Below are 24,836 nucleotides of genomic sequence, written 5' to 3'. Positions count from 1 at the left end.
CTGCTGCCCCCGCGCGGCCCCGCGATCCCGGCAACCCACACCCGCGGGGCCGCCGCCGCGCAGGGCCGCGCGCCGAGACCCGGGGCTCCGTCCTGCTCCGGACAGACGGACAGCCTCGTCCCCGCAGCGCCCCGCAGGACCGCGCTGTCCTCCCCGGACCCGCGAGGGGCAGGGGTGTCAGGTGCCCGGCGCCCGGGAACGCGCCCGGCCCCGCCCCGCCCCGCCCCGGCCCCGCCCCGCCCCGGCTCCGTCCCTGGCCTCGGCCCCGCCCCGCCCAGGCCCCGCCCCGGCTCCGTCCCTGGCCTCGGCCCCGCCCCGCCCAGGCCCCGCCCCGGCCCCGTCCCTGCCCCGCCCCGCCCCCGTCCCTGGCCCCGCTCCGCCCCGCCCCGGCCCCGCCCCTGCCCCGCCCAGGCCCCGTCCCTCGCCTTGGCCATTCCCCGTCCAGGCCCCGCTCAGGCCCCGCCCCTGGCATCAGCCCCCGCCCCGCGCAGGCCCCGCCCCCGCTCCGGCCCCGCCCCCGGAGGTGCCCTCTGGTGACGCACGCAGGACGGCCTCCGCGTTGCCACGGTTACAGCGACGCGTTCCTCTGAGGCGGGAAGACGAGCTTCCGGGGTGGGGCGTGGCCGCCGGAAGTGCGTGGCCGCCGGGGCCATGGCGGCTCTGGGCGTCGTGTGTCTGCTGCTGGGGCTGGCGTCCTGGCGGCCGGCCTCGGCCTCGGGGGAGGAATTCTGGCCTGGCCAGTCGGCTGCCGACATCCTGTCGGGCGCGGCGTCGCGCAGACGGTGAGCGCGGGTCGCGGCTGGGCCGCCGGGGCCGAGGGGCCGGGGCCGGGGGAGACCCGAGTCTGTCGAACCGGCCGGGCTCCAGAGAGCGGCCGGGGCCCAGCCGGCGGGGCCCGGGGAGGGGCCTGGGCGGGGCCGCGCGGCGGGGCGGGTGCTGGGCCGGGAACCCGCGGCCTCGGCAGGGCCCTCCCGCCCAGGCTCGTCCCCGCGCGTCCGCGTCCCCGGCGGGGCGGCGCGGGGCAGGGCGGAGCGGGACGGAGCGGAGCGGGGCTCGCCGCGCGGGGCGGGCGCGGATGGCGAGGGCTCGGCCCGGCAGGTGCTGGGGACCTGACACAGCAGGCGCGCACGCGAGCGCCCTGGCAGGGCCGCAGCACCGGCCCCGAGGGTCCATGGCGGCCTTCCCGGTCGTGTCATGGTGGTCCTCTCTTCCTCGCGCACACACACACGGGCACACACACGCAGCGTGTGCTCCAGAGCCCCCCGACCATCCCTGGCCCGAGCAGTTAGGAGCATAGATGTTCAGGAATTAAACACATTGCCGTTCTTTTTGCTAGCTTTTGTTTTGAGAATTCTCGAGATTCTGCCACGCAGCGGGAATTAGTGAGTACTTCCAGCTTTGTAGCTCCCAACACTGGACGCAGATTCTGTGCCCTTGGTCGCCGTCCGGTCTCTTCAGAGCACTGTGAGAACTGCAGGGCACTGATTCTCAGGTTCAGCCGCTGGCCTGCCAGGCTGATGAGCATGTCACGGCCCGCTGCTCATACCAATGGCTTTGCAGACTGTCCCAGAATCAGGAGGGTGGCGCCTCGCTGTGTCAGCCAGAACCAGTGGGAGGCGTGGGCAGGGGTGCTGTGTGTGTGGCCTCATGGGAGCTTTGCCTCGCCCTGTGTGCCAGGTACCTTCTGTACGACGTCAACCCCCCCGAAGGCTTCAACCTCCGCAGGGATGTGTACATCCGAATCGCCTCCCTGCTGAAGACCCTGCTGAAGACGGAGGAGTGGGTGCTTGTCCTGCCACCGTGGGGTCGCCTCTACCACTGGCAGAGCCCCGACATCCATCAGGTCCGCATCCCCTGGGCGGAGTTCTTCGACCTTCCGAGTCTCAACAAGAACATCCCTGTCATCGAGTACGAGCAGTTCATCGCAGGTGAGGCCACGCCAGCCTGCCGGGAGATGCCATGGCTCCGACAGCTCCTCTCAACCAGCCGCTGTGGGCTGAATGGCTTCCTTCCCTGTGGGTGGGGCACCACCAGTGGCTCTGTGGGCAGGGGTGGCCCTCTCCTGGAGCCCTTCTCACGGAGGGTTTAGCAGTGAGGTGGGCAGTCCTTTGCTGAGCCCCCTCCCCCCAGGGGAATCACATGAGCCTGGGTGTGGCTCACTCAACCAGTCAGCATTTGCTGGGAGAGCAGAGAGAGGAGTGAAGGCGCGGTGCCCTCTGGGGACGCCAGGCCTGCTAGCACATTGCGCTGCAGAAGGAGCGAGAAGATGGCCCCGGGAGCCTGTGGAGAGGCCACTGCCCCCCGCCCGCCTCCTGGCCCTGCTCGCGGATGACACCAACCCTGTCTTCTACTTTTCTGCCTTCTCCAGGCGTCTGCGTGCCCCAGGGACCATGGGGCCTGTGTGTGCGTGTGCCTGTGGTCAGGGTGGCCTGTGTTCTCTCGGTCTTTTTCAGAGTCCGGCGGGCCCTTCATTGACCAGGTGTATGTCCTGCAAGGCTACGCGGAAGGCTGGAAGGAGGGCACATGGGAGGAGAAGGTGGACGCGCGGCCGTGCATCGACCCGCTGCTGTACTCCCAGGACAAGCACGAGTACTACAGGTATAAGGTAGCCCTGCCTGGGCACCCGCGGGCGGCGCCTGGCACTGGCACAGGCCTCCTGGTGCCCGTCCGGGAGGGAACGCAGCCTGCTGTTTAAACGCCCGACCCTGGTGTGGGGACCGTGGGTAGTCCCCGGTGCCAGATGCGGTGCTGGTGTCAGAACCCTCCCCCCTCCCCCCCCACCCCCCCCCGGCCTGGGAGACGTGGTGGAGACAGGATTCAGAGAGCGGGGAGCTCTTTGGAAGAGCGCGGCCATGTATTACCGATCACCCCTGTGCTAAACCAAGGCTCGTGCGAATCCTCCCATCAGACACCTGTCTTCATCCTTGTGCTTTCTTTCTTTCTTTCTTTTTTAATTTTTGGCCAGTCCTGGGCTTGAGCTTACGGGCCAAGCACTGTCCCTGGGCTTTCTCAAGGCTAGAGCTCTACCACTTGAGCCGCAGCACCGCTATGTATGTGGTACTGAGGACTTGAACGCAGGGCTTCATACATGCTAGGCAGGCAGGCTCTCTACCACTGGCCCACACTCCCGTTCCTCGGTGGTTTCTGTCACATGAGGATAGCAGTCACGTGAGGCTGCTGCCTGTCAGCCTGGTCCTGAGCACGTGGCTCTTATCAGGACCAGACCCGTGCATGTGTGCACGTCACCTCTTCCCTGGATGTGGCAAGGTGTGTGGCCTAGTAGTAGAACGCTTGCTTAGCATACATGAAGCCTCAGGTTCAATTCCTACAGAAAAATCTAGAAGTGGTGCTGGGCTCAAGTGGTAGAGCCACTAACCTTGAGCAAAAAAGCATCTAAGGACAGCGCCCAGGCCGTGAGTTCAAGCCCCAGGACTGGCAGAAGAACGTGTGTGTGCTGGCGACGAGGTCTTTCCTGATAGGAGAGGCGTGTGCACGCCCTGGCCTCTCACCTGGGCAGGAGCACATCCACCGACGTGACGGGCCTTGTCTTCCAGGGGCTGGTTCTGGGGTTACGAAGAAACCAGAGGCCTCAATGTCTCCTGTCTGTCGGTCCAGGGGTCAGCCTCCGTCATAGCGCCTGTGCTTTTGAAGAACACTTCGGCTCGGTGAGTGGGGTCTGTCCAAAGTCCTCGCGGGGGTCTGCACAGGTCTCAGGTGTGAGGTGGGGTGGAGCTGGGCCTGGGGGAAGGGCTGTGGGGAGGAGCGGGGAGGTGTTGACTGAGCTCTGCTCCTCCAGACCAGGCGGCGGTGGGGGAGCTGCCCTCCCCTTCCTGTCTTGTCCTCTGCCTCGTGGGTGGGGGTGGTTGTAGAGGGCAGCCTTGGCCAGGGCCTGCAAGGCCACCCCGGGCCCAGGGCAGGGCTCTGGTTCACCTGGGCGGCAGGCAGGCCGGCCGGCCTGCGGGCCCCAGCACTGAAGGGGCTCCAGGCGTGAGGGCAGCTGTGAGTCACCTGGAAGGTCAGGAATCTGTCTGCCCTCCTCCTGGTGTCGTCTGCAAGGTTCAGAGGGGCTGGGAGCGTCCTGTCCTGCGAGGGTCTGGCGTGGTCTGCAACCACCCCCCCATGTTCTCCTGTGGTTACGAACAGGTCTGTGATGCTGGACAGAGCGGAGAGCCTGCTGCATGACCACTACGGGGGGAAGGAGTACTGGGACGTGAGTGCTGCCTCGACACCTCCACGTGGGCGTGGAGCTGGGTGGTGACCTGACTGGGGCCCTGCCGGGGACTGCCAGCTGGGACGGGAGCACCACCCCTATGGCTTCCCCTCGGACAGACGGATAGACGGACGCCTGGGCCGGGAGGAGCGGGAGGCCTCGCGCTGGGCTGTGAGCGCTGCCTCCAGCGGCCTGGATGCGGGGCCTGGTCCCTGCCGCACAGCCCGAGGCAGGTGGGGGAGACCAAGCCTGGGGTTCAGCCCGCCCTCCCCACAGACCCGGCGCAGCATGGTGTTTGCCAGGCACCTGCGGGCAGTGGGCGACGAGTTCAGGAGCCAGCACCTCAACTCCACCGACGCCTCGGACCGCACGCCCTTCCTGGAGGACTGGGAGCAGATGAAGGTAGGGGCCTCGCCCCCTCCTGGAGGACTAGGTGTAGATGGAGATGGGGCCTGGCTCGCCTCCGTGGTCAGGTCAGCACCGGGCTCCAGCCGGCCTCCCGTGGACATTGCCCAGCCCCCTCCTCGGTCCTCGGAGAGGCACAGGGGCTCTGGCGAGCGGGGGAGGCGGTGGTGGTCTTCTCAGCAGGTGCAGCACCTGGCGGGGCCCTGTGCAGTTTCACCGCTGGTAGTGGGGAGAAAGAAGCTGCCGCCCCCTGCTTCCCCACAGCCACTGCCGATGCAGCCACGCAGGCTCCGGCTTCCGGGGTGTGAGGGCTCCCAGCCTCCCCAGAGGTCCACGGCACGGTGCCTGGCCAGGTGCCGTCACTGCTAAGATGAGAGGAAAGAAAGTCGGAAGCTGATGGCTTCTGTTTGTGCCCTGGGTCAGAGTTCCTCTCGGGTGAACGTGCTCCTGGCCACGGAAAAGACCCGTGCCTTGGGGGTCCCCGAGCCGCAGTGAGCGGGGGCCTGGGCCCGTGTCCCTGGGCCTGACCGCTGTGCTCCCCGCAGGTCAAACCCGGCTCTGCTCTGGGGGGCCCTTACCTGGGCGTCCACCTGAGGAGGAAGGACTTCATCTGGGGACACAGGGAGGACGTGCCCAGCCTGCAGGGGGCGGCCAGGGAGATCCGCAGCCTCATGCAGACCCACAGGCTGGACAAGGTGTTTGTGGCCACAGATGCCGTCAGGAAGGGTGGGTGAACCCCCCTCCCCGCCCCCGCCACCAGCTCCCACCGGGTTTCTCTTTATTGTTTTTATTTTTGTTGCCTGGTAGTCTTGGGGCGGACTTGTGGCCTGGGCACTGTCCCTGAGCTCTTCAGTTCAAGGCTAGCGCTCTACCGCTTTGAACCACAGCTCCACTCCTGGCTTTCTGGTGGTTACTTGGAGATAAAAGTCCAGGGATTCTTGTGCCCGGGCTTTGAACCTCGATCCTCAGATCTCAGCCTCCTGAGTAGCTAGGATGACAGGCGGGGCCCCCGCGCCCGGCTGACGAAAGGTTGGGCAGGCCCAATGCTGGAGCAGGTAGCACGTGGCTGCTCCCCGCAGACACCCTGCCAGCAGCTGCCCTCTGCCTTGCAGAGCAGGAAGAGCTGAAGAAGCTGCTGCCCGAGATGGTGAGGTTTGAGCCCACCTGGGAGGAGCTGGAGCTCTACAAGGACGGCGGCGTCGCCATCATCGACCAGTGGATCTGCTCTCACGCCAGGTGCCTGCCCGCCTTCCCTGCCCGCCATCCGTGCGCCCCGGCCATCCCCCTCCTGGTCACCCTGGGTCAGAACAGGCATGCTGAGCCCCAGGGACTGGGAGCTGGGCTGCCATGCCCACTGCCCAGGAAAGGTCTGCAAGTCTGCAAGCTGTGCAGGCCGCAGGGACCTGGGGCCCGGGCACTCTGATTGGGTCCCCCCTCAGCTGGGGAGGTCACTCCTGCTGGTCACCCCAGAGGCCCTGGGCCCTCCCACTGGAGTCCTGCCATGGCCAGGGCTGCTGGCTGCAGTGGACGCGAAGCCCTGGCATCCACTGGGGCTGGCTTGGCAGCGGGCGGCAGCGTGGCCTCACCCACCCTGGCTGGCCCCAGGAAACCCTTATTACCTGGTTGCTTTGCAGGTTTTTTATCGGCACCTCAGTCTCCACATTTTCTTTTCGGATTCACGAGGAGAGAGAAATCCTGGGGTTGGACCCCAAGACGACGTACAACCGATTTTGTGGAGACGAAGAAAAGGGGTGTGAACAGCCCACCCACTGGAAGATTGCCTACTGAGCCCCCAGCTCCTGACGGCCATTGAGTGGGGCCGACCTGGCCGGCATCTGAAGCGCCGCTGCCTCCCGCAGGTCACACCAGCCAGCGCCGAGAAACGCCTCCTGGGCAGGGCTCGAGCGGCAGGCCTCGCCGTGGCGGCCACGCCAGCTGACCGTGTGCACCACGGGAGGCCCCTCGGGTCGAGGTGGAGCTGCTGGGGTGGCCAGAGGGCAAGCCCTGCCTGCCGTCCACCTGGCATGGCACCACAGGGCTGTGCCCTCTGCTGAGCAGTTCTGGACAGCGCTGCTGGTGGCATTTTGCTCTGTTTGTGTGGGGAAGGCGTGTAGGCCCCGCTACCGGGTTTTCACGTCCCCAGGTGGACCCTCGGCCTCTGTGTGAGTCATGTGTGGGTCACATGCTACTGAGATGTGACAGAGACGGCCCGCCCCCTCCGGTTCTGCCCCAGCCGCCCGCAGTCACTTCTGGAGACTCTGGTAGACCTCACACTGCCGCCAAGGACTGCACTGCTGGAGGTGGCCCACATGACCCCCGTCCACGCCAGGCACTCTCGGGCACTGCCAGGGGGCTTGTGTGGACCTGAACGTGAGCCGTTAGGACAGAAGGGTGATGTATTTATTCCTCTCCATTTATACATCCCAGTGTCAGTAAAGGACATTTTCTAGAAAACGAATCCCAGAAGGTGCCTGTTTCATACCTGAGATTCCAGGCCAGGGCCACTGAGGCCTCGCCTCCAGCCCGGTCGGCTGTGTGCAGTGCTGGCTGGTGTGTGCTGAGCTCCTCCACTGCCAGCCAGGTGTGGAGATCTGGGCACCGCCCTGGCCTCGCCGGGCACAGCAGAGCAGGTGGGAGGGGCTGCGGGCTGTGCCGTGGACAGCCGTCGCCGGGGAGGGCCTATCCCCGCAGCAGTGGACCTAATGGGGTCCGGGGGAGGGCACAGGAATGGGGGACCTGGGGTGTGGCAGGTGGGCCTTCGCTTTTGTTTCTGGGCTGCAGTGCAGGGCTGGGCTGGAGCTCGGGGGCTGCCGCCTTCCAGCCCCTTCCTCAGGCCTGCGGGAGGGTCGGGAGGGCGATGGTGGATGGAGCTCAGCTCTTCAGGACTCGGTGACCTGCCTGCTGACCTCTCGGGGCAGCAGAGGGCTGGGGTGGGTTCAGGGGCCACAGTCACCTCGCCTCCAGGCATCCAGCCCATTCCTCCTGGCCGCCACATCAGCTGACGGAGGCCAGAAGTGGTCTGTGACAAGGCTGTCTCGGGACACCGCAGCTGCTCCACGTCGTGCTGGCCGCCCTCTTAGCTGGGTGGCGGCCATTAGCCCACAGCGGGCTGTTGCCCAGCACCTGCAGAGTGACCACTGGTGAGGCTGTGCCGGCGCCAGGGCTGGTGGGGGCCGCCCTGGAGAGCGGAGATGCTGTGGGTCCCGGGCCATGGCCGTGCAGGTGGGGCTGAGGCGGGGAAGCCCGGCCACTGTCCTGGGCCTGGCTCACCAGGCTGGAAGGGACTCGGAAAGCTTCACTGAAGCTGGCAGGTGGAGGCGGCCTCCCCAGCAGAGCCTTGAGGCCCCGACATTCCTCACGGATCCCCTGCAAGCCCTCGGGATACATGGGGAGGAAGGGATTCCCTGTCCACGGCCCTGCACCTGCGGGGTGCTCCAGGCTGCGCCACTGCACAGAGCCTGACGTCTCCCCTCCCCACCGCCTCTCCCTGGTGGCACGAGGCCTCTCTGGCACCGGGCTGCCACTAGGTGGGGCCATTTGCCCGCCGCCAGCCTCCCTCCCTCCCCTCGGAGCTGCTGGGGCGCTCTCCACCAATGCAATCCCGTGGCTGGGCGCCTCCTGGAAGCGCCAGGACTGGCGTGTGCCGCCCAGGGTGGCGGGGCCGGGTGTCTGCAGCCTCAGTCCACATGCGTGCAGCTTGGTAAGCTACTTCACTACACTGGGGTGCAGCCTGGCTAGGCGGTTCTGAGGAAGACTGTTGTGGTTGAAGTCTCCACAGGGCTCTTATTTGTGGGAGACACAGGGAGGTCGTGGGTTAGTTGCAGGAGAGTTCGTGGCTTGTGTCTGGACTCCGGTCCTCTCCCTGCCCGAGCACCTCCTGAAGACCAGTGGGCTCTGTGTATGTGTGTCTTGGAGGGGGGGTTCTCCACTCATCTGACCCTTCACCCCTCCCTGTGTGGTCACCCCAGGTCTCCCCCTCTGCAGCGCTTGTCTTGGGGAGCATGGGAGCTTGGGGACAGCAGTGGAGAATGGTGAGGCCACCCGTCCTCTGGACAGACTGCTCAGCGTTTGCTCATCCTTGCCCTTCCCTGCCACTCTGCTCCCACTACGAGACAATCAGCTGGGCTCCTGATCCTGCTGCCTGTCAAAGGCGTGGGACAAACACAAAGCCAGGAGCTTAGAGGAGGGTGACCACTGGTGAGGCTGTGCCAGCGCCAGGGCTGGTGGGGGCCGCCCTGGAGAGGGGAGATGCTGTGGGTCCCGGGCCACGGTCGTGCAGGTGGGGCTGAGGCGGGGAAGCCCAGCCACTGTCCTGGGCCTGGCTCACCAGGCGGGAAGGGACTCGGAAAGCTTCACTGACTGCTGGCAGAGCCCCTCGTGTCACCTACTCTTTTTTTTTTTTTGGTCTTGGGGTTTGAACTCTGGCCCTAGGTGTTGTTCCTGAGCACACTCAGCTCAAGGCATCCGCTCTACTTGTTTAGCCACAGCCCCACTTCCAGTTTTCTGGTGGTTAACTGGAGATGAGTCTCATGTTCTTTAGTGTCCAGGCTGGCTTTGAACCATGATCCTCCGATCTCAGCCTCCTGAGCAGCTAGGATGACTGGCGTGAGCCACGAGCCCAGTACATCATCTATTCTTGACTCCAGGGTCACCAACTTTGGAGACTGCATAGCTGGTCAATACATGACTGGCTGTGCACCGGCTCTGGCACCCCTGTGGCCTGTGGGCTCCAGCCATGGTTCCCATGGTGACTGCAGAGACTGACCACTGCTTGTTCACCATGGCCTGTAGAGTATCTACTGTCAGACACAAGGTAGAAGGTTGGTCTCTGTTTCCATATTGTATCTGTTGCATTTGCTGTCTTCACCACTGAGTCAGACATGATTTGGGTCTGCATGCAGACATGCTGGTCATTAAGCGATGTTTTGTCCAGGATTCTACTTCAGGCTTAACTTGGTCTGTCGCCTGTTGGAGCAGGTATGCTTCTCCTAAAGTTTTCTCCTGTGTTTCTCAGCCTCTCCAAGTTCCCCAGCCCAGACCAAACCAGGAGATGTTTGTGCAGGAAGAGGGTTTTGCTTACCAAGGGCAAGGTCAGGAAGAGAAGAGTCCACACCCTCAGCTAACAGACAGCTACAAAACCCGGCTCCCCCAGCCAAATGAAAGCCTGCAGCAGCCTCTGTTAAACAGAGGCTTTGTCCCTAGCCTTCCGGTAAAGTCTAGCTAACCTGAGACTGTCCCTCCTGCTCAGGGGGGAGGGTGAGAGTGGAGTGGACAGCGCGCTGGATCACCTGAGCGGTTGCATCTCCACAGATGCATGAAAGGAGGCCTCTGCTTGTTCCACAGGTGAGAAGGCCTCCTGCTCGGTGCTATGGCTACGTAAGAAGCAATCTGACTCATGCCAGGAGAGGGACTGTCTTCAACTTGATCCTTTTGATTTTTTTCAAGTTCATTACCATACAGGGTTACTTAGCATGCACTCACTGTATATGAGAGGAGTCCTAGAGTACATCATTTATTTGCAGTAAATGTGTTTCCCTTTTATGAAAAGCAAATAGATACTTGAGATGGCCTTCCTGTCTCACCATGAGACCCAGGCATCCATGCAAAGCTGATTAGTTTTAGGCAAGAGGACAAACAAATGTGAGTTTGAAGGTCACCCTTATTGCCTTTGCTTAAAAAGCCCCAGCTTCCATCTGGGCACCAGTGACTCAGGCCTGTAATTCCAGCTACTGAGGAGGCTGAGAGCTGAGGATCATGGTTCAAAGCCAGCCCGGGCAGGAAAGTCCATGAGATTCTTATCTCTAAGGAACTACTCAGAAAAAGCCCGAAGGGGAGCCATGGCTTAAGTCGTAGCGTGCTAGCCTCGAGTAAAAAGAAGTTCGGGGAGAGTGCCAAGGCCCTGAGGTTCAGCTCTAGGACCGGCAAAACTAAACAAAGCAAAAAAAGTGCAGCTCGACAGAAACCCTGTGTACTCACTGAGCTGCACAACTTCTGGGGTCTGCTTGGCTGAGGAAGTAACTGTGGGAGACGTGCCACGGGCCCTGGAGCCACCCCGGCTGGACTGAACGTGGGTTGCTACGGGTACAGCAGGCGGGCATTTGTGGCCTGCTTGAGCTGTTCAGGGTGGATCAAGGCTTGGGAGCCTCAGGCCGGAAGTCCACTCCAAGGCCTCCTTGGAGCCAGGCCCTGCTTGTCTTATCCTGTTACTCTTGGCCCCACATACCAGCATCCTGTCCTGACCTGAACTGGCCCTGAATCCTGGGTTTCAACTACCCAGGAAATCAAGGGTGAAGTCTGGTCACACCTTCAGTCTCAGGTGAGTCTGATCACACCTTCAATCTGAGTCTGATCACACCTTCAATCTCAGGTGAGGTCTGGTCACACCTTCAGTCTCAGGTGAGGTCTGATCCCCCTTCAATCTCAGGTGAAGTCTGATCACACTTTCAGTCTCAGGTGAAGTCTGATCACACCTTCAATCTCAGGTGAGGTCTGATCACACCTTCAGTCTTTGGTGAGTCTGATCACACCTTTAATCTGAGTCTGATCACACCTTCAATCTCAGGTGAAGTCTGATCACACCTTCAGTCTCAGGTGAGGTCTGATCACACCTTCAATCTGAGTCTGATCACACCTTCAATCTCAGGTGAGGTCTGATCACACCTTCAGTCTCAGGTGAGGTCTGATCACACCTTCAATCTGAGTCTGATCACACCTTCAATCTCAGGTGAGGTCTGATCACACCTTCAGTCTCAGGTGAGTCTGATCACACCTTCAATCTGAGTCTGATCACACCTTCAATCTCAGGTGAAGTCTGATCACACCTTCAGTCTCAGGTGAGGTCTGATCACACCTTCAATCTCAGGTGAGGTCTGGTCACACCTTCAGTCTGAGTCTGATCACACCTTCAGTCGCAGGTGAAGTCTGATCACACCTTCAATCTCAGGTGAGGTCTGATCACACCTTAAGTCTTAGGTGAGTCTGATCACACCTTTAATCTCAGGCGAAGTCTGATCACACCTCCAGTCTCAGGTGAGGTCTGATCCACCTTCAATCTCAGGTGAAGTCTGATCACACCTTCAATCTCAGGTGAAGTCTGATCACACCGTCAATCTCAGGTGAGGTCTGATCACACCTTCAATCTGAGTCTGATCACACCTTCAGTCTCAGGTGAGGTCTGATCACACCTTCAGTCTCAGGTGAGGTCTGATCACACCTTCAGTCTCAGGTGAGGTCTGATCTGATCACACCTTCAGTCTTGGTAAAGTGTAATTACACCTTCTGTCTTAGGCTCACACTTCCTTTTTTTTTTTTTTTCCACCAGTCCTGGGCTTGAGCTCAGGGCCTGAGCACTGTCCTTGGACTTTCTCAAGGCTAGAGCTCTACCACTTGAGCCTCAGCACCACTTCCTATTTTTTCTATGTATGTGGTATCGAGGAATCAAACCCAGGTCTTAGTGCATGCTAGGCAAGCACTTTAACCACTAGGCCAAACTCCTGGCCCCACACTTTTAATCTTAGGTTAGTTTGATCACACTTTTTAATCTTGGGTAAAGTTTATCCAGACCTTCAAGCTATGTTCAATAGGTTCTGATCCCAAGTGTGACAAGGGAGTTACAGATGGCACTAAAGAAAACCTCTGTACCACCATAGTAGTGAAACATCTTATTCTTTATTTGAGGACATCTCAAATCTTTGTCTATATGTGACAGCGTCTCATGCTCAGTTCTGGCTGGCCTCAGTGTGAGAGGAAACTCATGCAGGTTGTAATGGGTGGTATATACATAAATATACATACAGAGAACACCGAGGATTGTATCTTAGCAACAAGTTTCTTGGCTGACTTACATTCAATATAAAGTATCCAAATTCTAAAATCAAATGAAAAGCAGGTAACCCAAAGCCTAGAGCAGCAAACAGCTTTAGAGGTTTATTTATTCCATGAGCATTCTGCACACTGTGCTTCTAACCAAGCGTGTTTCCGTTCAGAAGAACGGTCCCTGGGTCCCTAACATGCTGCAAGCCCGCGCGGTGGCCACAGCTGTGTTCCTGGGGCCGGACTCACCTCCACACCGCAGGCAGGAAGCACAGCTGTGAGGACGGAAGGTTTTGGAGGTGAGCAGCCACACACGCTGGTGGGACTGGGTCAAACCCATGTCCATTTCCGTCCACCCCCGTCCCACAAGCTTCTACTCCCTGACACCGCGTGAGCCTGGGAGTGGCGACCGCCGAGTGTCCTCCATCCTCAGAGCAAGAGGCTTCTCCTCACCTCACACTGGCTGCCACACATGGCTGCACATCCTGAACCCGTGTGCGCCTCCCAAGCCCCGAGGTGTGGAGTTCGGGGTTGGTACAAACGCAGTTTGGGAACATCAGAGAGCCTGGAGACGGGGCAGCCCATCGCATGTCTCTCGCTAGATTGTCGCGGCTGGGCACAGCTGGCAGCTCTGGTGTGAGGCAGCGGGGAAGTGGCCAGAGCCACTCACAGCGTGGGACAGACACAGCCTCCCCATCACGTGAGGGGACAGACCTGGTGCACGGGCTCCCGACGGTGAGACGGAAGGGAGTGAGGGGAAAGCAGCATCTACAGCCTGCAGGTGAGCGAATGGGGAACAACGCGGATTCCAGAGACAGAGGCCTCATGAGATGATAGCTCACGCACCTGACAACAAAGTTCTTGACCGCAATTACAAAAACCTTTCCCCACCTAGGGAAAGCTGGACTCGGAATGGAAACCAGTTCTTTGGTGACCCTCTCTGAGAGGTGTGACCTCCCGACCCCGTGAGTAGGTGATGAGGGCCTGGACACAACACCTACCAGCCCCGCCAATGCCTTGCTCCAGCTGCAAAGGCCCTGGCCAGGCACCCCGTGTCACCCGACCCGAGACCCGAGACTCTGCAGACACTGAGACACCGCCCTGGTGAGGGCGCCTGAGAGTCCAGGAGCACCTTGTCTGTGCAATTAGCACCCCCTCCCCCCTCTGCACACAGCCGACTCGTCTAAAAGGTCAGTTGTCTCCTTCCTTCCTGATGACAGACAGCTGTCTGAGCAGTCCTACCTGAGTGTGGGGAAGCAGTGCTCTCAACCCCCGACGCCCTCCCCCTCCTCTCACAAGGGCTGAGCTCTGTCCATAGAGGACAGCCCCCGCCCCTGTCTGGGAGGCTATCATGTTTATTACCATCTGACTGAGAGTAAAGCCAGACATACTGGGTTTTGTTTTTGTTTTTAAATATATATGGGATATATTTTTTGCTGGATTCTATAACCAAAATCCACACATTTTCAAAACTAAGTCCATCTCCCAATCCCAACTAGAAAAAGTACCATTTATAGAGCCAAGGGTAAGATATAGACCTGTCTGGATTATTTCTGAGCCTTCAGGAGCCTGCTTGGGTGGGTCACAGCGCCAGACCTCCCCTTCTAAGAAGCTCAGCTCACCCTTCCCGAAGAGACCCCCCCGCCTCTGCCCACCCTGCCAGGAGGGAAGGGGTTGAGAAGAGGCCCTGTGCTTCTGAACACACGCCACGGTCCCTGTGGAGAGTCCATGGCTCGCTGGCGGGGCTCCAGACTCGGGAGGGTCTGGGAGAGCAGGCGGGGCCCACAGCAGCTGCCCTGCTTCTGTCCTGGCTTTTCTAAGTTTGTGAAGGGCACAAAACCCGGGTGTGCCACTCAGTGCCACATGTGTGCCGACACGGCTGCACTAGGGCCCCGTCTGCAACTCTCCCTGCTCCCAGCCCCTGCTCTCCCTCCCCCCGCTCTCCCTCACCCTGAGTGGAAACAAGGCACCTGGAGGGGGCTCTCCACGGCCACACAGTGGCCTGAGCCCACTGCCTGCCTGCCTCTGCTCTGCCCTGTGCACGCGAGGGCCGGATGGCAGGGCCTGCCTGCTGGGACCCCGTCTACTCACCAGCTTCCTCCTGAACGTTTTTTATTTTTTAAATGTCTTTGATAAATCTGGAAAGAATAAGTTAAACATATGCCTTCCATGGTGTGCTCAAAAAAATGAGAATCTCCTCAAATACTTCTCTTTGCACCCTGTGAAGGCCGGGTTCCTACAGCAGATCCGACAGACGACGGGGGGGGGGGCACAGGGAGGGGGGACAGGGAGGGAGACCGGGAGGGGGGACAGGGAAGGGGGACAGGGAGGGAGGACAGGGAGGGGGGTCAGGCCCTGTGCAGGAGCCCTGCCCAGTTGCTCAACACTGCCAATACCCCAAACTGAAGGCCAGCCCAGCTCTCTGGATGTTTTATGTTGGGTTTAGAAGTAGACCGAGAAAAGATTTCTATGATTTGACCCCAACTAGGCACACAGAAGCTTCTAGAAGCAGCTGAGATGGCAGGTCCTGCATTAGGAGTCTGCAGGACACAAAGCTGCTGCCGTCGCCAGGGTCAGGCCATTGTGCACGTGGCAGGGGATGGACAGTCCTAGGACCTGATGACTGCCCATGGACGCTACAGAGCAGAGGCTGCGCGGGGCGGTGAGCGGGGCGAGTCTCTTCAGGGTTCTACTTCCTACTCTGCGCTCTCTCCCCCTCCACAGAGAAATGCATTTTACAATCAAAATAGGCAACCTGACATAATTACTTCCTATTTTATAAACCTCATTCCTAGCTCTGAATAAATTACTGAGTCAAGAATTTCACACAAAGTAATTTCTATTTTCCTAAACTTAAAGAAGCCCTACGCAGTAGAACTCAATTTCTAACGTAAACTGAGATAGAAAGCAGTCACCGGATAGCTCAAGGGGGAGAAGTCAGGTGGCAGGTGGACCCCCCCACCCCCGTTCACATGTAAGATGCCCGGCACCCACACTTCCCCGCGCCAGCCTGGGCGGGCGTGAGAGGCTGGGGACGGATGGGATGCCCGGTGGCCCTGGCCCCACGCCCTCCCCAAGCGTGCGCCCTCCGCGGTGAGTCCACAGCGTGGCTCCGGGGGAGCGGGGCCCCCACGCCCGCCCTGCACGCCGCGCCTGCTGCCCTGCTCAGGCCGTGAGGGAGAACTGGTCCTGCTCCGTGGGCTTCTCCACCCAGGCGCCCAGTCCGGCCTTGATGAAGGTGGCGAGCAGGCGGGCCTTGGCGGCCTGGTACTCCTTAGCCGCCAGCTTCGACTCGTGGTATGTGGTGGGCTTCGAGATCCTGGAGCGCAGCAGGTACGGGGGGACCTGCAGGGGAACCGCGGTGCGTGAGGGTGGCGTGGGCCCGGGCGCAGTGCCAACCACCTCGCCTGGTGTCTGAGGGGAGACGGGCAGCGTCCCTGTGACCACGGCCTGCGAGCAGCCGCCCGGCAGCCACCAGTGGGTGGTCTGGGGGCCACCAGGCCCGTGCCGGCCTCTCATGAGAAGCCAGAGGCCCCGGGGTGGCTGACTCCAGGTGAAGAGGGGACGTCGGGGCTGCTCTCACAGACGCCACCGACAACACAAGAATTCTGGAAGGTTCTACTCTGGGGAAAGAACCTGGCAGCTAAAGTGGAAGTCTCTGAGCCGGGAATGGAGGATGGCGCTGAATCCGGAGCTGAGAACATGGGCTAGAGCAGAGGGCTGGCTCTTCCTCATCTACAGCGTCAGTATCAGAATAAGTGTCCTCACAGAGGGCCAGAGGGGAGGCAGCATGTCTGACTGCCGCCAGGACGGTGCATGCTGCCCTCCCCACCCCCTCTTTTTTTTGCCAGTCCTGGAGTTGAGCTCAGGGCCTGAGCACTGTCCTTGGGTTTTCTCAAGGCTCCACCACTTGAGCCTCAGCACCACTTCTGGCCTTTTTTCTTCTATGTATGTGGTACTGAGGAATCGAACCTGGGTCTTCTGCATGCTAGGCAAGCACTTTAACCACTAGGCCACACTCCTGGCCCGGATGCTGCCTTTGAAACGGCCCCAGACTTACTCAACCAGGGCTATGTACTATTTTGGTTGTTTTTACCCGTTGTTGGACTAGGGCTCAGTGTGTTATCACTTGAATCGAGTTTGGTGGTTAATTGGTGATAAGGATCTCATAGACTTCCCTCCCCGGGCTGGCTTTGAACTGCGATCTTGAGATCTCAGCCTCCTGAGCAACTAGTTGTGGGCCACCGCGCCGGCTTAGGACATGCTTTTAAGCTAGCAGTCGTCTGGAGGAACACCAGGTGGTGAGAGGGTGAGGTGATGAGCCTGGGGGGGAGGATGGGGATGGACTGGGGAGGAGGGGCCGGCACAGGCCCAGGGCAGCTGAGTACCTTGCCGTGCACACGCATCCAGCGACAGTACAACGCGTGCTTACACAGGCGGGACGGCCGGCCCAGCTCGTCCTTCCCAGTTGTGGCGTTGATGACCTCGATGGCGGAATCGCCCACTGTCCAGTTGACACTGAAGTTGGGCGCCTTTCCCGGCTGCCGAGCTTCCGCATTGCTGATGCCTGAAACAGAGAGGACCCTGTGGTGACTCCAAGCCCCTGCCTGGGGAGGATGGGAGGGAGGAGGGAGGGAGGGCTGCCAGCTTGGTTGGCACAGTGCACAGCAGGAGGTGGGGGGTGTCAGACGGGGTTGCAGGATGAGCGCTGAGCGAAAACACCATTCTGCAGAGGCACCTGGGAAGGGGCACGGCTGCCAGCCAGTGGCTGCTGCCACTCGGTGCCCAGATGGCTGAACCCTGGAGTGGACCTTGACCTCACGTCTAGTGTGCCTTACCCCACTCTGGGGCTAACACCTGAAAAGAAAAACTAGAGCAGGGGGAATAAGGAAGCAGAAAAACAAAATAAAAGGGAAAAAAAGCAATGAACCCCAAATTCAACTCTTAGAGATGATCAGTAGAGCTGAAAACCTCTAGTGAAACTGAGAAGGAAATGCAAATCACCAGTTTAAGGAATAAAAAGAAATGATGTCACTGGAGATGCCGCAGACACGAGGACGATAATAGAGCAGATAACAAACCAGATGAAATGGCCACATTTCTAGAGTCACATAAGTTGCTAAGCTTCCTTAAGAAAAAAAGAACAGAAATACCCCATCAACTATTATTGAAATTTAATTTGTAGTTAGATAATTTCTCATAAAAAAAAAAACTTCAAGCCCAAATGGCTTCACCAGTGAATTCTAACCATCACTTAAAGAAGCTTTGTGAGCTCTAAATTCTTCCAGGAAACTATAGAGAAAAAAGTACATCACAGCACATTTTATGTCTAATGAAGACATTAGAACAAAACTATAGACCACACTCCGTACAAATCAGAATACTACGGATGCAAAGATCATAAGAAAATTTATATATTTAAATCCAACAACATGTAAAAGAATTTTTTGAAAAAGCTATTGAAGTGCTGGTGGCTCATGCCTAAAATCCTAGCTACTCAAGAGGCTGAGATCTAAGGATTATAGATCAAAATCATTTAGGCAGAAAAGCCTCTGTGAGACCCAATTAACTATTCAAAAACTGGAAGTGGTGCTGTAGTTCAAGCAGTAAAGCACTAGCCTAGAGCACAAAGAGGCTTAGGGACAGGCCCGGGCCCTAAAACTGACAAGGAATGCAAGGTTGGTTTGGAATATTTTTTAAATTTATTTATTTGTTTTTGCCAGTCCTGGGCTTGGGCTCAGGGCCTGAGCACTGTCCTCAAGGCTAGAGCTTTAACACTTGAGCCTCAGCACCACTTCTGGCTTTTTTTTGTTTCTGTGTATGTGGTACTGAAGAATCGAACCCAGGTCTTCATGCATGCTCGGCAAGCACTCGACGATTAGGTCAAACTCCCCACCCAGTTTGGAATTTTTTTAAACACTAGTGTCACCATACTAATAAAGACATTAACCAAATGACTATCTCAGAACAGACAAAAGGCACTAAATAAAATCTAATATCCACTCCTGATTAATTATCCTTAGGCATACTAGAAATAGAAACTCAGACTGACCAAGGCATGTCCTTCCCCTAAGATCACACACCTGGCAAATGCATCTAAGTCCTATCCAGTGTAACTGGGAGTGAATGAATCAATGGCATCCAGACCGCATAGGCAGAAACAACTTGGTTACCTGTAATAAAACCCAGCAGCATCGTCTTACAAACGAATGTTTGTAAAGACAATCTGAACTCTAAACAAAAACAGAACAATGACCATGGCATTGGGAATATGGAAAATGTATCAACGTGTCTGACAAAGGGCAAGCATGACATAAACACTTCCCGGAGAAGGAAAAGGCAATGAGAATCATCAACTGGAATCTCAAAACAGTGAAAGTGCTGGCTCTCCTCAGACTGGTCTACACATTCATAAGTAACCCAATCAAAAATCAAGGTCCAAGCGGGCTTTGGTGTAGAAACTGGAAAGCAGATGATAAACTTGTTATGGAAATACAAGGAGGACCAGAGTTGTCTAAGTTCTTCTTTAGAGGGGAAGGATAACGCTGGAGGGCTGACCGTGAGCTTACCACCTAAAATCATGACAGGGTGACACCGGCTTTGAAACAGACACACAAGATTAGTGGGAACACTGGAGTCCAGAGTACACACACACACACACACAGCATGCCAACCGATTCCTGACACATGTTGCAAAGACAATGCATGGTAAATGGGGAACAAGATCAACAAGATGATCTTTTCTGCTGAGATGAACTTTGACCTCAGGGTAGAAGCACCATCTTTCAGTGATTCACCAAAATGACCCACACAAAGGTCAAGGGGAGAGGCCCTCCTGCACACTCTGGGCCAAAGCCACACGCGTGTGAGCTTATGAGGAGGCACCGGGGGAGGAGAGAACGTTCAAGAGCAACGGCTCTCCTGACGCAGCAGCAAGTCTACAGACACACAGCGGCTGTGACGCAGGGCAGGTTCTCACCGGGGAACCCATGAGTGCACTGGGCATAAGAAGCTTTCTAACTGCCAAGAGGACCCCCTGGAATGGGAAGGAGGGTGATGGGGGAGAAGAAAGCCTGAGGACCACACACCAGGCCGTTAGCCTGCAGGCTGATGGCGGAAGCACCCCCCTTCAGTGTCCCCGATGGACCTGGCTCCGGACTGGGACCTTGCTGGGCTGGCTGCAGAGCTGTGCCACTGCAGAGGGTGTAGCACAGCTTCTCTGGGGGGGGGGGCAATGCCCACTTAGGGATAATTGGTCAGAATCTCTAGCAGTAGGAGAATTAGATCTTTCACGAACAAATGGCTAATGCTTGCATTATCCTATCTTCTTTGCAAGCCATTACTTCTGAGGAAACCAAAAGATCACTGCTGAAGGATACTTACACCCTAGAACTGCAACATCTGCACTAAAGCTAAATGGCCAATTAATTAAAAATGTAAGATGCAAAAGTACAATTTTTTTTGTATTTTGTTTTATTCCAATTAGTCATTTTTAGCCAAAATGGAGTAAATAAAGCAAAAAGAAAATAGCCAGCCTAAGGCTCAAATACTACCCATATGCTTTTTCTGGGGCACAAGACCCCTAAATGGGCAGAGGAATGAATTTCTGTGCGTCCTGGCCCTGGCAGCCGTGAACAGCTCATCTTTCCAGGGCTGCAAAGCGAGGAGGAGGTAATGAGTTGATCAGAGGCCACTGTGTAGAAACCAATAAAAGCAGGAGTAACTTGGCTGGTAATGCAAGTCCCCCAGTTGTAAATTAAGTGTGCTGAATCAGAACTTTTAAAGGAACTGTGCCATGGCCTAATAACAGACAGGCAAAAACCTAGAAAAGCTGGCAGTGACTTCTTTTTCTTATTTCCACTTAAAGACGACACCCTTCACACAGTAGGGTGATAGGAAATGAACCGTTCAGGTGATGATTAGCGGGAGATGAGTAGATCAACTATGGATTCATGTTACAGAGACGACTGGTTTCTCACTAATGGACTAGGACAATGAAGTTTCAGTCTGGACTGGAAGTGGCCTTTATTCTGCAAATATGGAAGAGTAAAGGCGTGAACTCAGAGGAGGCATGCCCTGGCCAGGGAGGCCCCAGGACAGAGAGGGGAGGCCTCGGAGACCTCCCTCCAGGACTTCCATTCTGACTTCAGAGGCTTCTCAGGGAGAGAACTGTGGCTCATCCCCTGGGGTCTCCCCCAGGTCCCTCCCCCTGCTGAATCAAGAGGAATCCTGCAGCCTCCTTCTGGGTCTCCTCTGGGTCTCCTCTGGCCTCTCAGAGCTTCCCAAGCCCGGCTGGACTCATCAGGGTGTGTTCTCCAGGAAATACCGTGCTGGGAGTGAAAATGGGCCGTCAGGAGCCACGAACCAGAAAAGGACTTGCTGGGGACGCCCTCCCTTCTGTAGATGGCAAGACAGCCAGAAAAACCTCTCTCCAGTTCCACCAAAACGTAAACAAATTCGTCTTCCCATTTCTCCGTATAGTACGTCTTTTTCTCTTAATGTGGGTTTGTATTTGCAGCTAGGGTCGTTTTTGCTTTATTCTCAGGGGCTCTAGTTCCTCAGAACTGCCTGGTTTGTTCACCATAAGTGATAATGTCCGCACTAAAAGCGGCAGGAAAGGGCCAGGCGCTGGGAGGGCCTACCAGCCTGTAATCCCAGCTTACTTGGGAGGCTGAGATCTGAGGATTAAAGTTTGAAGCCAGCTTGGGCAGAAAGTCTGAGAGACTGTTATCTTCAATCAATCACAGAAAAATCTGGAAGTGGTGTTGTAGTTCAAGTGGGAGAATGTTAGCCTTGAGCAAAATCAGTTTAGGGATAGCACTGAGTCCCAGAGCTCAAGCCCCAGGACTGGCAAAAAAAAAAAAAAAAAGGGAAAAAAGAAAAGAAAAAAAAGGACAGGAAAGGAAGCTTGGCCCAGCACCCGTCCCAGCAGCTGGCTTGTCACCTGGGTCCTGCTGGCAGGACTGCTGTCAGCCCCAAGGCAAACAAAATTTTCTTTACAAAAATTTTTGTTTAGGAAAAGAATGCAGGCAAGATGTGAACACAATACATCTTTTATTATTAGAGAGAAAAATGACAGAGAAAGAGAAGCACGGCATATACATGCCGAGGGAGACAGCATTCAGTCCATCTTTAGCTATCTTGCACTGTCTTTGGGGTTACAGAGACGACCTGGGATAAACGGGGAAAGTCTGGTCTCTGAAGATAACCTTCTGATGGGTGGGTCTCCTTTCTGTTCCTTATGAAATGATGGCCTCAAGTATTTAGTGACAATCCTTATTTCCTCATTTTTATGTGTTTTTTTTTTGTTCCCCCTAACTTTCCAGGTTTGGTTTAATCCATTTTCTGGGCCTCCTGCATCCAGTGTCAGGCAGGGTTTGGTTTTATCCATTTGCAGGGCCTCCAGCGAGCTCTAGAAGCTTCAACTCTGCTGCTTTTTTTTTTACCTCCTATCATGGTAGCCTGTTTATGGCACGTAATAAATCTCCATTCTCTGCCGTTACCATCTCTCTTTATTTGGCATTCATTCCTTTCCTTATAAATGTTCTTATTGTTTTCGCTGTTTCACATTTTGCCTGAGGTTTTACTGAACAACAGCAGAGACTGGGTAGCAGGGATAGTAATTTCCCTAAACCCCTGAGAACCAGGACCAGGACTGTAGCCAACCAGGCCCTACCTGAGCAAGCCTGAGATCTGGGCGTTAAGACACCTACTCCCTCTGACGGCCGGAACACAGAGATACCTGTCCAGATCTGACCACAGATCTTTGTTTATTTAAGCCTGGAACTCACGTCTGCAAAGAATGACTTCAAATGAACTACCGTACTACCTTCCCATGCCACGTGCCAATGCCACGTAATAAACCTCTTCTGCCCCTCACCACACCTCTTTATTTGGCATATGTGGACGGGGAGTAAGCTAGGGCCACAGGCCGGGGTCCGTGAATGGACACAGCTTCCTCCCTTTACATCGAGTGCAGGATGAAAGGCGTGGCTCGATCTTGCTGTTGGTTAATTTGGGCCCAAGTAAAGAGTTTGTATTGTTCAACAAAATCAACGGTGAAACTCATCCTCACATGAACCCAGGAACAACATCTGCCCCAAGCAGATGCAGTGCGGGTGGGGCTAGGTGTGCCTTCCCAGCTGGTGTGCTGGGGCACATGGTGAGGAAGGGCCGAGCAGGAAGCCAGGTTTGTGTGGGGTGAGGGGTGTCGGGTCTGTGTGGGGTGAGGGATGCCGGGTCTGTGTGGGGTGAGGGGTGTCGGGTCGGTGTGGGGTGAGGGGGCCTGGTCTGTGTGGGGTGAGGGATGTGGGGTCTGTCTGGGGTAAGGGGTGTCGGGTCTGTGTGGGGTGAGGGGTGTCGGGTCTGTGTGGGGTGAGGGATGTGGGGTCTGTGTGGGGTGAGGGGTGTCGGGTCTGTGTGGGGTGAGGGGTGTCGGGTCTGTGTGGGGTATTGGGGCCGGGTCTGTGTGGGGTGAGGGATGTGGGGTCTGTGTGGGGTGAGGGGTGTGGGGTGAGGGGTGTCGGGTCTGTGTGGGGTGAGGGGGCCGGGTCTGTGTGGTGTGAGGGGTGTCGGGTCTGTGTGGGGTGAGGGATGTCGGGTCTGTGTGGGGTGAGGGATGTGGGGTCTGTGTGGGGTGAGGGGGCCGTGTGTGTGTGGGGTGAGGTATGTGGGGTCTGTGTGGGGTGAGGGATGTGGGGTCTGTGTGAGGTGAGGCGTGTCGGGTCTCTGTCGGGTGAGGGGTGTCGGGTCTGTGTGGGGTGAGGGATGTGGGGTCTGTGTGGGGTGAGGGGTGTCGGGTCTGTGTGGGGTGAGGGGGCCGGGTCTGTGTGGGGCGAGGGGTGTGGGGTCTGTGTGGGGTGAGGGGTGTCGGGTCTGTGTGGGGTGAGGGGTGTCGGTCCGTGTGGGGTGAGGGGTGTCGGGTCTGTGTGGGGTGAGGGGTGTCGGGTCTGTGTGGGGTGAGGGATGTGGGGCCTGTGTGGGGTGAGGGGTGTCGGGTCTGTGTGGGGTGAGGGATGTGGGGTCTGTGTGGGGTGAGGGATGTCGGGTCTGTGTGGGGTGAGGGGTGTCGGGTCTGTGTGGGGTGAGGGATGTGGGGTCTGTGTGGGGTGAGGGGTGTCGGGTCTGTGTGGGGTGAGGGATGTGGGGTCTGTGTGGGGTGAGGGGTGTCGGGTCTGTGTGGGATGACGGGTGCCGGGTCTGTAGGGGGGGGGTGTTGGGTCTGTGTAGGGTGAGGGGTGCCGGGTCTGTGTGGAGCTGAGGGGTGTCGGGTCTGTGTGTGGTGAGGGATGTGGGGTCTGTGTGGGGTGAGGGGTGTCGGGTCTGTGTGGGGTGAGGGAGCCGGGTCTGTGTGGGGTGTGGGGTGTCGGGTCTGTGTGGGGTGAGGGGTGTCGGGTCTGTGTGTGGTGAGGGATGTGGGGTCTGTGTGGGGTGAGGGGTGTCGGGTCTGTGTGGGGTGAGGGATGTGGGGTCTGTCTGGGGTAAGGGGTGTCGGGTCTGTGTGGGGTGAGGGGTGTCGGGTCTGTGTGGGGTGAGGGATGTGGGGTCTGTGTGGGGTGAGGGGTGTCGGGTCTGTGTGGGGTGAGGGGTGTCGGGTCTGTGTGGGGTATTGGGGCCGGGTCTGTGTGTGGTGAGGGATGTGGGGTCTGTGTGGGGTGAGGGGTGTGGGGTGAGGGGTGAGGGGTGTCGGGTCTGTGTGGGGTGAGGGAGCCGGGTCTGTGTGGGGTGTGGGGTGTCGGGTCTGTGTGGGGTGAGGGGTGTCGGGTCTGTGTGGGGTATTGGGGCCGGGTCTGTGTGTGGTGAGGGATGTGGGGTCTGTGTGGGGTGAGGGGTGTGGGGTGAGGGGTGAGGGGTGTCGGGTCTGTGTGGGGTGAGGGAGCCGGGTCTGTGTGGGGTGTGGGGTGTCGGGTCTGTGTGGGGTGAGGGGTGTGGGGTCTGTATGGGGTGAGGGGTGTCGGGTCTGTGCGGGGTGAGGGATGTGGGGTCTGTGTGGGGTGAGGGGTGTCGGGTCTGTGTGGGGTGAGGGGTGTCGGGTCTGTGTTGGGTGAGGGATGTGGGGTCTGTGCGGGGTGAGGCGTGTCGGGTCTGTGCGGGGTGAGGGGTGTCGGGTCTGTGCGGGGTGAGGGGTGTCGGGTCTGTGCGGGGTGAGGGGTGTCGGGTCTGTGTGGGGTGAGGGATGTGGGGTCTGTGTGGGGTGAGGGGTGTCGGGTCTGTGGGGGGTGAGGGATGTGGGGTCTGTGTGGGGTGAGGGGTGTCGGGTCTGTGTGTGGTGAGGGATGTGGGGTCTGTGTGGGGTGAGGGGTGTCGGGTCTGTGCGGGGTGAGGGGGCCGGGTCTGTGTGGGGTGAGGGGTGTCGGGTCTCTGTGGGGTGAGGGGTGTGGGGTCTGTGTGGGGTGAGGGGTGTCGGGTC

The 24,836-nt window shown here is 58.0% G+C and overlaps 2 protein-coding genes across 3 annotated transcripts in view; one reads left to right on the top strand and one right to left on the bottom strand.

Annotated features, from left to right (window-relative positions):
- Positions 1–636: 636 nt before the first annotated feature.
- Pofut2 (protein O-fucosyltransferase 2) lies at positions 637–7,069 on the top strand. Its single transcript, XM_090350626.1, has 9 exons — positions 637–782; positions 1,678–1,928; positions 2,454–2,598; positions 3,555–3,665; positions 4,144–4,210; positions 4,487–4,612; positions 5,161–5,341; positions 5,728–5,851; positions 6,250–7,069. Exons 1-9 carry the CDS (start codon positions 652–654, stop codon positions 6,401–6,403), a joined length of 1,290 nt encoding a protein of 429 aa, XP_090206752.1. The 5' UTR covers positions 637–651; the 3' UTR covers positions 6,404–7,069.
- Positions 7,070–12,264: 5,195 nt separating this feature from the next.
- Adarb1 (adenosine deaminase RNA specific B1) overlaps positions 12,265–24,836 on the bottom strand; it is a 114,187-nt gene continuing 101,615 nt past the window's right edge. The window contains exons 10-11 of one of the 2 annotated variants that reach the window (XM_090350606.1): positions 16,816–16,994; positions 12,265–15,772 (exon numbers count right to left, since the gene is read on the bottom strand). In XM_090350606.1, the coding sequence (XP_090206732.1) occupies positions 15,593–15,772; positions 16,816–16,994 (359 nt within the window). In that variant the 3' untranslated portion in view covers positions 12,265–15,592. The remainder of the gene's footprint in view (positions 15,773–16,815; positions 16,995–24,836) is intronic. The other variant, XM_090350615.1, reaches the window with a different exon arrangement.

The sequence above is a fragment of the Megascapheus bottae genome, chromosome 1 (genome assembly GCF_031878675.1).
Source record: "Megascapheus bottae isolate mThoBot1 chromosome 1, mThoBot2.hap1, whole genome shotgun sequence".
NCBI lineage: Eukaryota > Metazoa > Chordata > Mammalia > Rodentia > Geomyidae > Megascapheus > Megascapheus bottae.
This window is presented reverse-complemented; position numbering and strand designations above follow the sequence as displayed.

Bases quoted from the DNA above. Each gene is read 5' to 3' on its own strand.
- Pofut2 (XM_090350626.1), top strand. From the start codon at position 652: ATGGCGGCTCTGGGCGTCGTGTGTCTGCTGCTGGGGCTGGCGTCCTGG. The intron at 1,929-2,453 runs GTGAGGCCACGC...GGTCTTTTTCAG, and splicing joins GTACGAGCAGTTCATCGCAG to AGTCCGGCGGGCCCTTCATT. The intron at 4,613-5,160 runs GTAGGGGCCTCG...TGCTCCCCGCAG, and splicing joins AGGACTGGGAGCAGATGAAG to GTCAAACCCGGCTCTGCTCT.